Here is a 9,791-nt window from a genome sequence, read left to right as displayed (position 1 = left end):
CACCTAATCCTAACTAGCAACCCTTACATACGGTATAGCTTTCTTTTCTTCCCTTCGATGCAAATACTCCACCAAACTTACAATTATTTTGTCTAGTAGAATAGCTGTGTTTTTGCGGACAAGGTTTTCATATATAGTATTGCTGGCACATAGATTTTATGTCTAGCGCTACGCTGAATTTTCAGCGCCAAACTGACCTGGCATCATGCAGTGCACTGTGCACGATTACAGCAAGAACACACTACAACAGCAGTTTACACTTTAAGGCTTGGTTCACACAAAAGGTGTCCAGTCCTGTCAGTTTTTGAATAATGGCATCAGTTTTGCATGCGTTTCTATGGCTGCATTTACACATAAATGTATACATTTATGGTTTGGTTCAGTCCTGTCAGTTTTGCATGCGTTTCTATTGGAATATTCACACAAAAAAAGGTGTTCATTTTCGGTCCAGTCCTGTCAGTTCTGTATGTTTTTCCATGGGAGTGTTCACACATAAAATTTACCTGTCCGTAAGCCTTCAATTGAACCCATTTATTAAGGAGTTGAAAGGGTTATTGACGGTTTAGTGGTGGATGTGAAGTAGGCCTCGCCCACATATTTCAGCGGAGCCTGTGACTGAACCTTTGTATTAAATGATAGTGTCAGGTCTGTGTACATTGCGTGCTTATGGATGAGGAGAATTAGCTGCTACACACGACAGGTGTTCCCACATTATGCAACTCATACCTAGAAATCAAAGTCAGGCAACACATTTAATATCTGTCAAGTTACATGAGTGCAATACACATCAGGTTACGCAGCAGCTGAGCAGCAGCAAGGTATATTTCCTGGCATCCAGCTCCATATGTTTACTTGTGAAATAACAGCCTCACTGATGACAAACAGCAGGAGAGCAGAACAAGCTTCTCATACAGATGTCGCACCAGGGAAAAGATGGATGCCTGGCTAACAAGAATACACTACAAAAAACACACAAGAAGAAAGATGTGCACAGATCATAGATATCGGTGTAAATACTGCAGCTATACAGATATTACACTTCATAGCCAAAACGACTGTTCATGACCACTTTGGCTGACAGACTGATGACTAAACAGCATCTCCTTCTCTCCTTTGCCTGATGTAATGTGAATTTTGAGGGAGCGTTTAAAGGACAACTGAAGGGAGATGGATATGGAGGCTGCCATGTTTATTTATTTTTAAGCAATACTAGTTGCCTGGCATCCTGCTGATCCTTTGCCTCTAGGGTCTATGGGTAAAAGTATTAAACAAGCATGCAGCAGTTCAGGTGTTTCTGACAGTATTGTTAGATCTGACAAGGTTGGCTGCATGCTTGTTTCAGGTGTGTTATTCAAACACTACTGCAGCCGAATAGATCAGCAGGGCTGGCAGGCAACCGGTATTGTTTTAAAGGAAATAAATATTGCAGCCTCCATGTTCTTCTCACTTCAGTTATCAAACTTCAAAGGTTGGAAAGTGACTAATGTGTTTTGGAAGGGGAGACCAATGGACTGGGTGAAGCATGTGTGAAATCTTGTATACGTGTATGCTACAACCACATCATGTACACAGGATGCTTTTGCAGTTCTGGAATTTAATATAAAACCTGACAAGAAAACGCATATCAACGCACACAAACGCAGCATGAAGCAAATGGAAAGCACATCATAGCGCTGAGCGATGTATGAGGAGAGCAATGCCAATATGATATCAGATACTTCCTGCCCAACATACTTCTATTGCTATAGGCTACAAACTTGAAAGGAAGTTCAATCTGTCCCCTCCCCTTGCAATCTTGAGGGCAGCAACAATTTCTACCACAGAGCTGCTTGGGGGAAAACCCGTGCTCAATTTTTCAAAAAAGGCTTTAAAATTGCAAAAGGCTTATTTCACATGTAAAAAGTACGTTTTGGGAACTCACATTACACAGATCTCAGATGGCAAATTTTGATCTGTACCCGGAAAAGCTCTCTAAACAAGATATTTGAATAACAGCGTATTAAAGCTTTGGCTGCCGTTCAGGATCCGACATGAAGAGCAATAATAATAAAATGGAAAGATGTACCATGGGAGATGCGAAAATGGCATAACCAAACTTATGTCATTACAGTCATAAAATGCAACTTTCCCGGAATAAACACTTCGGAACAGAAACAAAGCCAGGGCGCCACATTTTTCTTTCACAGCTGTCAACATTTCCCCTCATAAAAAAAAAAAATTATAAATTATATGTTCACCTCAGAGCAGTCACGTCATAAAAGCCAGCGACAGGCTCAGCGGATCAGGTCAGCATATTATATGCAGCAAGATAAACAGAAAATTCCGGAGTGCAAAGACTGTGCCCTCTGGTCATACAGAGTAGATCAACCGGTGTTCAAAATCTATCACATTCATTCAATTCCATGAGGTAAAGGAGATTTCAGACAGATTTCATTGAATTATTGTATCTAAAGGTGGCCGTTAACTGTACAATTCTGAAGTGACAAGATCATGCTGAGAAGAACGGACTGATCCCATCAATCTGATCGGATTGGTTACCAGGAATTCGGATGTTTATGGGCATGCCCGAAAGTTTACTATTGATTACCGTGACGATCGGAAACAATTGATCGGCCGCAAGATTGTACCATTAAAGTAAACCTGAGATAGGGCCAGTGCACACCAAAAACCGGTAGTGGATCTGCAAACGCTTTTGAAGAGGTTTTTCAGAGCGATTCTAGGCATGTTTAGAGAGATTTTCTAAACATGCCTAGCGGTTTTTTTGGAGAGTTTTTGTGGAGCAGATTTTATTATTGTTTGTTACAGCTGTAACTGAACAGCTTCTGTAACAAAAAAGCTTGGAAAATCGCTCTGATCTAGCATTTTTTTCAGAGCGATTTTCCACTTTCCAATACTTTACATTGAGGCAGAAACGCCTCAGAAAACCGCAAAAATGCTGCAGGACCCGAGTTTGCATGGGGAGGGGGGAAATCGCTCTGGTGTGCACCATCCCATTCACTAGCCAAGCGGTTTTCCCCCACGTTTTAAAAACCACTCAGAACTGCTCTTGGTGTGCACCAGCCCAAAAATGGGTCAAAAGGGTTTTTACTTACCTGAGCCTTCCTTCAGCTCCCTGTAGTATTTCTGCTCCATCAATCAGCTGTGCTCCTGTGGAGTCCGCATCCAGCGGGGATACTTAACTGAGGAAGGGAAAGCCTCTCGCATCCTAATAAGGCTCCCCCCATGCTCCTAAGCCTGAGGGATCCAGCGTCGCCTCCCACAAAAATACCGCCAATAAGGACGTCACCTGTGGCGCAGTAGCGCTAGCAATATTTACTCAGGCTCAGGGAAAAATAGCCGAACCTGGAAAGCCGCTACTGCACCTGCGCAGGATCGTGGTAGGCAAACATTTACTTTGGGTGAGGCGGATGGGGGAAGCCTCAATAGGATCCAGAGGTAAGCGTTCCCCCAGGGGGGCTGGGGGGGGGGGGGAGAAATATTAGTTGTTCCAGATTTTCTTTAAAGGGAAACTGTAGGGGGGTTGGGGGAAAATGAGCTGAACTTACCCGGGGCTTCTAATGGTCCCCCGCAGACATCCTGCGCCCGCGCAGCCACTCACCGATGCTCTGGCCCCGCCTCCGATTCACTTCTAGAATTTCAGACTTGAAAGTCTGAAAACCACTGCGCCTACGTTGCCGTGTCCTCGCTCCCGCTGATGTCACCAGGAGCGTACTGCGCAGGCACAGACCATACTGGGCCTGCGCAGTACGCTCCTGGTGACATCAGCGGGAGCGAGGACACGGTAACGTAGGCGCAGTGGTTTTCAGACTTTAAAGTCTGAAATTCTAGAAGTGAATCGGAGGCCGGGCCAGAGCATCAGCGAGTGGCTGCGCGGGCGCAGGATGTCTGCGGGGGACCATTAGAAGCCCCAGGTAAGTTCAGCTCATTTTCCCCCGACCCCCCTACAGTATCCCTTTAAGGGCTAAAAATCGATCAAAATATAGATCCGCAATGTTCTTTTGTAGTTCGTAAAATAATCGATCATAATATCGATTGCAATATGGATCAAGAAGAAAAAAAAGAAAGAGCCAATCCCTGGAAACAGAATGATTTACTCATATAAAGCAGAAGTTTTGCTCATGGATTCATCCTGGGAATATAGCTGCGAGATACATCTAATGATAGTGGCCACAACAAGGTATGCATTCATTCCAGGTAACACTGGCTCCAGGTCTCAGAGTTGCATGAGGCCTGTGTCTCCCTCGCTGATCACACAGATGCATGCTTGCCGAACACAGCGACACATTCACATATAATTGAGTCATTTCTTGGTAACCCCACATTGACCCGCCCTTCCCTCCTACTTAATCAAGTCCCAACAAGAGTCAGAAATTAAGACTCCTACTATAGAGCAAGGGATAGTAGAGGCTTTATACACTATATAATAAGAAGGCGCACTTGGCGGAGTATGATGTACTCCGCCTACACACAGGGCCTCATAAACATCCCTAAGGGTAACTCCAAAACCATTTATATGCAGGAAATGATTGTAAAATGGGGAGCTGTGCAGAACAGTAAATATAGCCAATTAAAGGTATAAACGTTCTTGCATGAGGACAGCAGCCAATATGTAGTGCAAGAGATAACATATCAGAACAAAGCTACATTCAGTAGTATGTTGCAGCCCAACGTCCACTTTATAAGGCCTCTTGCACACTGCATGCATTTCCGATTCTGATTCCGCTTTTTAATCTGTTTTTACATCCGATTCCGATTTTTAATCTTTACTGCATGCTGCGTTTTTGATCCGTTTTTCTGTTGAATGTATTCAGGGAAAATCGGAATTGAAAATCGGAATCGGAAACGGAATCTGAATCGGAAAACGGATTTGCAGTGTGCAGGGAGCCTAACACAGCTTGCCACACTGCAAACCACCTATGCGACATTAACAGTGGGGCAGGTGCATTGTGGTATAACGGCGTGCGGCGTGGTTACGTACTGTATGCAGTGCGTTACGGCAAAACTTGTGCGCCAACAGTGAAGCATACTTTTCATTGACTATATGCTTCAATGTACTCCACTGCATGCAGCACAACACAGATAACGTGTGGTGCTCCCCTTACATCCTCTAAAGTCATGTTGACTGGAGACTTAACGTCAAGGGTAACAGCACTTGCATAATACAGTGCACCCCACCCCTCCCAGCTTTAAAATTTCTGTAAATGCAACCACTGCTTAAAAAGCACACCTGAAGTGACAGGAATAGGGGGCTGACATGAATTTCCTTACTTTTAGCCATAGACCCTAAACAAGCATGCAGATCAGATGCTCCGACTGAAATCTAAATAAAACAGCCACATGCTTGTTTCATGTGTATGATTCAGTCACTAACGATGCCAGGAAGATAAGGACAGCCAGGCAACTGGTATTGCTTCTCACTTTAGGTATACTTTAACCACTTTATGACAACCTGACTTATAAAAACGTCCTGATAGAGCCTCTTAATGGCTCCAGGACGTTTTTATAAGTCAGACAGTGCTGCTGCCGCTGTGCGCGTGTGCGCGCTCCCGCGGGATCCCCGTGCACGTGAAAATTGTGAAGAAAAAAAAAAGTACACTTTCATTTCGTAATGATATATTGTCACCAAACTTTGTACTAGGGACATAATTAAAATCTTGTGATAACCAGGACAAATGGGCAGATACAATGTGTGGGTTTTATGTACAGTAGCATTGTTTATATTAAAACCATAGGGGATGAAATTGGAGAAATAGCGTATTTTTTCATTTTTTCCTTGAATTTCCCTTTAAAATGCATAGAAAATAAAGTAATTACTGAAAACAAATATCAACCCCAAAAAGCCCAATTTGTGGTGAAAAAAACAAGATATATATTATTTCATTGTGATTAGTAGTGATTAAGCTATTGGCAAATGAAAGGGATGAGCACTGAAAGGTGAAAATCACTCTTGTCCGTTAAGGTAAAAACCGCCTTGAGGTGAAGTGGTTAAAGGACTACTTAAGTGAGAGAGATATGGAGGCTGCCATATTTATTTCCTTTTAAAGTGGAACTGTATAGTACTGAAAAAATAAGAGTTTCACTTACCTGGGGCTTCTGTCAGCCCCCTGCATTCGACCTGTGCCCGCGCAGTCCTGGACCAATCCTCTGTTCCCTCGCCTTACTTTTTTTCCCGGTAAGGGAGGTCAACTTGTAAGTCGACCTCTAATGCGCCCACTACGTGTATCCCAGTACGCGTTTATGCAGCCAGGCGCACTCTGCGCAGGCACAGTATGAGAAAATCTCTACTGCGCCTGAGCAGTCCGTGTCCGGCTACAGGAACATAAACGAGGAGTCACGTGGCCAGGGCCGCGCAGACTAAGTTCTCCCGAGCTGCGCCAAGTGAAAGTAAGCCGTGGCGTGGGACCAGAGCATCGGTGGCTGTGTGGTCGGCTGCAGGGGGCTGGCAGAAGCCCCAGGTAAGTGAAACTCTTATTTTTATAGTTGTTTACAGTTCCGCTTTAAGCAATACCAGTTGCCTAGCTATCCTGCTGATCCTCTGACAAGATTAACTGTATTTCTGGTGCGATTCAGACACTACTCCAGCCAAATAGATCAGCAGGGCTGCCAGGTTTAAAAGGAATATATGGCAGCCACCATATCCAGTTTAGGTGTACGTTATGCTACTCTTGTTTAAAACGAGAAGTTACTGAAGAAGTCAGACAAGGCTTATGCTTAGTGTACCGTACTATGTAAAATATGTTACACACACACCTGAATTTGAAACAGACTGAGTAACCTTGCATGCGAGGAATGCGATGAAGGCTAAAACATAACTTTTAATTACCGTATTGTTTCGGACTATAAGACGCTCCGGACCATAAGACGCACCTAGGTTTAGACAAAAACAAGGGGAAGAAAATATATACTAAACCTGGTGCATCCATGATGAAGGGGCATCTTGTGGATTATGCCTCCTTGTACCTCTTGTGTCCTCCTGAGTATTATAGTCCAAAAAATACAGTAATATATTAAAAAGTACTCAAGAGTACAAGTAGTGCTGCTAACATACAAAAATGTAAATAGTGAAGCAGTATGGAGGAGAGAGCGGTATGGACTAATCCACTATAGTGTCAATTGGGATTAGGCTAACCTCTAAAGGGACCCATACACTGGTCGATTTCAGCCATTGATTGTTCAATCAATTCTATAGAATCGATCGATCGGATTTGCAGCCAGGATGGCAGGATTTGCAGACAGGATGGGAAATCTAGGTCGATCTGCTGCTGGCAGCAGATCGATGGACCATAGAGTTGCATTGAATGTAATGGTGCAATAATGCATTTAGATCGATTTTCAATAGATTTCCAATAGATTTTATTTTGAAATCTATTAGAAATCTGTTCCTAGTGTGTGGCACACACCAGATAGATTCCTGTCAGATTCGACTTGACAGGCATCTGACAAATCTATTTGATGGTCAAATCTGCTGCAAATCTATAAGTGTATGGCCACCTTTACACTGCATAGTAAATACAAATAGGGGGTTGTTTTGTATTTACTATTCACTATTTACATTCTTGTATGTTAGTTTTCAGTGTCCTCTCGAGTACTTTTTAATATATTAATAAAAAGTTATGTTTTAGCCTTCATCGTATTCCTCACATGCAAGGTTACTCAGATGATCATGTGACCTATGTGACAGCATCACCTGGAGGGAAGGTAAGAGTCCTGAGCTTATTTTCAGACGTCTGTTCTAATGGCACACCTTTAATATCGAGTGCTGCACATTTTAATAAACTCTGTGGCACGCCGCCACAAGCTGTGAGATCGATGCGAAAACCCTTCCGCCAGGAAGCGGACTCTAATTGCATGCTAAAGAAAGCAATGTACACTGTGCATTCCATAATCAATTACGCTTAATGGTGGTATGGACTATTCCTGTTCTGAATCTGAAAACCTATTACAAAATATATGTGAATTGCTCCTGATTGCTTTTTAAGCAAGCCGAGATTGACTAGTCTAAGTGAGAGGGGTGGGGGGCTGCGTCTGAAGTGCACAGGGCATCGCAAATCCAATGCTGCAGTCATTTTAATCCAATCTATAAAAATTATGCGGACCTGGCTGCGGGGAACAGTCTTATCCGCAAAAGGTTATAAAATGTTTCTGTCGGACAGGATTTGGTTCTTTAAACTTCCAACTAACGAAACCCAAGATTAGACAAGGCAAATTGTAAAGCCTTGTACACAACAACCAGGCAATATTCTTAATGTTTCCGCTACATTTGCCTGACGTTGTTAAAGGGAACCCGAGGGTCAGAAGGATATGGAGGCTGACATGTTTTTTTTCCTTTTAAATAATGCACATTGCCTGGCTGCCCTGCTGATCCTATGCTTGTAATACTTTAAAGGGATCCTTAAGCCTGTCATAAGAAATCAGTTTTACTCACCTGGGGCTTCTACCAGCCCCCTGCAGCCGTCCTGTGCCCTCGCAGTCACTCGCGGATCCATCCCACGCCGCCAGCTAGAACAGTTTTCGTCCGACAAGGCTTACCGCGCCTGTGCAGGCCTTCCCACGTGTCTTCTTCCACGTGTTCCCGTCCGCAACAGGGCATGGCGCAGGACGCTATTGCGGAGAACGCAAAGAAGACTACACATCGCCAGGCCTGTCGCCGACAACTAATCTAGCTGGCGGTGTGGGACAGGAGGATCCGCGAGTGACTGCGAGGGCACAGGACTGCTGCAGGGGGCTGGTAGAAGCCCCAGGTGAGTAAAACTGATTTTTTTTATGACAGGCTTACAGTGGATCGGAGATGAACTTTTACTCATTGCATAATGTGTTCCTTTCCTATTGTTTATAGGGCATTCCTCAAGCCAAATACTTTGTTGTTTTTGTTTTAATACCCTTATTCCCTGTAAGCTAAACAAGCCTCGCTCACAGGTTTTCAGAGAGCCAAGGCATTTTCAGACAGTAGCAAGGGCTCATGGGAGCTCAGTCTGGGCAGGAGGAGGAGGTATTACTAGCCATTGATTTCAGAGGCAGAGGGGAGGAGGGAGGAGGGGGGATTAGGTTTTTTTCACAGGCTGTGTGCGCAAGATGCAGATAAGCTTGCCTGTGTGCAATGTTTACAAACAACATGGCTGCCGTCATTGTATCACAGGAAGAAATAATCATATTCTATTGAAACTGTTTGCAGCTAGATTTGCTGTGTAAACGATCTAAACTTTAGATAAGACATATAGACAAGTTACTTGTTATAGTTAGTTTTTCATCTCAGATCCGCTTTAAGTGTCACTTTAAAGGAAACCTAAACTGAGAAGGATATGGATTTTTTTTTCTCAAATAATACCAGTTGCCTGACACTCCTGCTGATCCTGTGTCTCTAATACTTTTAGCCACACCCCCTCAACAAGCATGCAGATCAGGTGCTCTGACTGAAGTCAGACTGGATTAGCTGCATGCTTGTTTCAGGTGTGTGATTCAGCTCCTACTGCAGCCAAAGAGATCAGCAGGACTGCCAAGCAACTGAGGTTGTTTAAAAGGAAACATCCATATCCCTCTCAGTCAAAGTTCCCTTTAAGCCATAGACCCTGAACAAGCATGCAGATTAGATGTCTATGACAAATCTGACAAGATGGCTGAATGCTTGTTTCAGGTGTGTGATTTACACCCTTCTGACCAGAAAGATCATCAGGACAGCCAGGCGACTGGTATTGATTAAAATAAATATGGTAGTTTCCATAGGTCTTACACCTTGTGCTTCTTTTAAACACCATCAGGGTCCTTTTCCACTAGCGGCGATTGAGATGCTGAAT

The 9,791-nt window shown here is 43.7% G+C and overlaps 1 protein-coding gene across 5 annotated transcripts in view; it reads right to left on the bottom strand.

Moving 5' to 3' along the window:
- Window positions 1-9,791, bottom strand: part of GIT1 (GIT ArfGAP 1) — a 209,102-nt gene that overhangs the window by 132,020 nt on the left and 67,291 nt on the right. The window contains exon 1 of one of the 5 annotated variants that reach the window (XM_068270343.1): window positions 1,634-1,704. The exons of the other annotated variants lie outside the window; for them this stretch is intronic. Within the exon in view, the coding sequence (XP_068126444.1) occupies window positions 1,634-1,646 (13 nt within the window). The 5' untranslated portion in view covers window positions 1,647-1,704. Of the gene's footprint in view, window positions 1-1,633; window positions 1,705-9,791 lie in introns of those variants that run through there. 5 annotated transcript variants of the gene reach the window in all.

Source organism: Hyperolius riggenbachi, chromosome 2 (assembly GCF_040937935.1).
Source record: "Hyperolius riggenbachi isolate aHypRig1 chromosome 2, aHypRig1.pri, whole genome shotgun sequence".
Taxonomy (NCBI): Eukaryota; Metazoa; Chordata; class Amphibia; order Anura; family Hyperoliidae; genus Hyperolius; species Hyperolius riggenbachi.
Note: the sequence above shows the minus strand (reverse complement) of the source record. Positions and strands in the feature narration are given on the sequence as shown.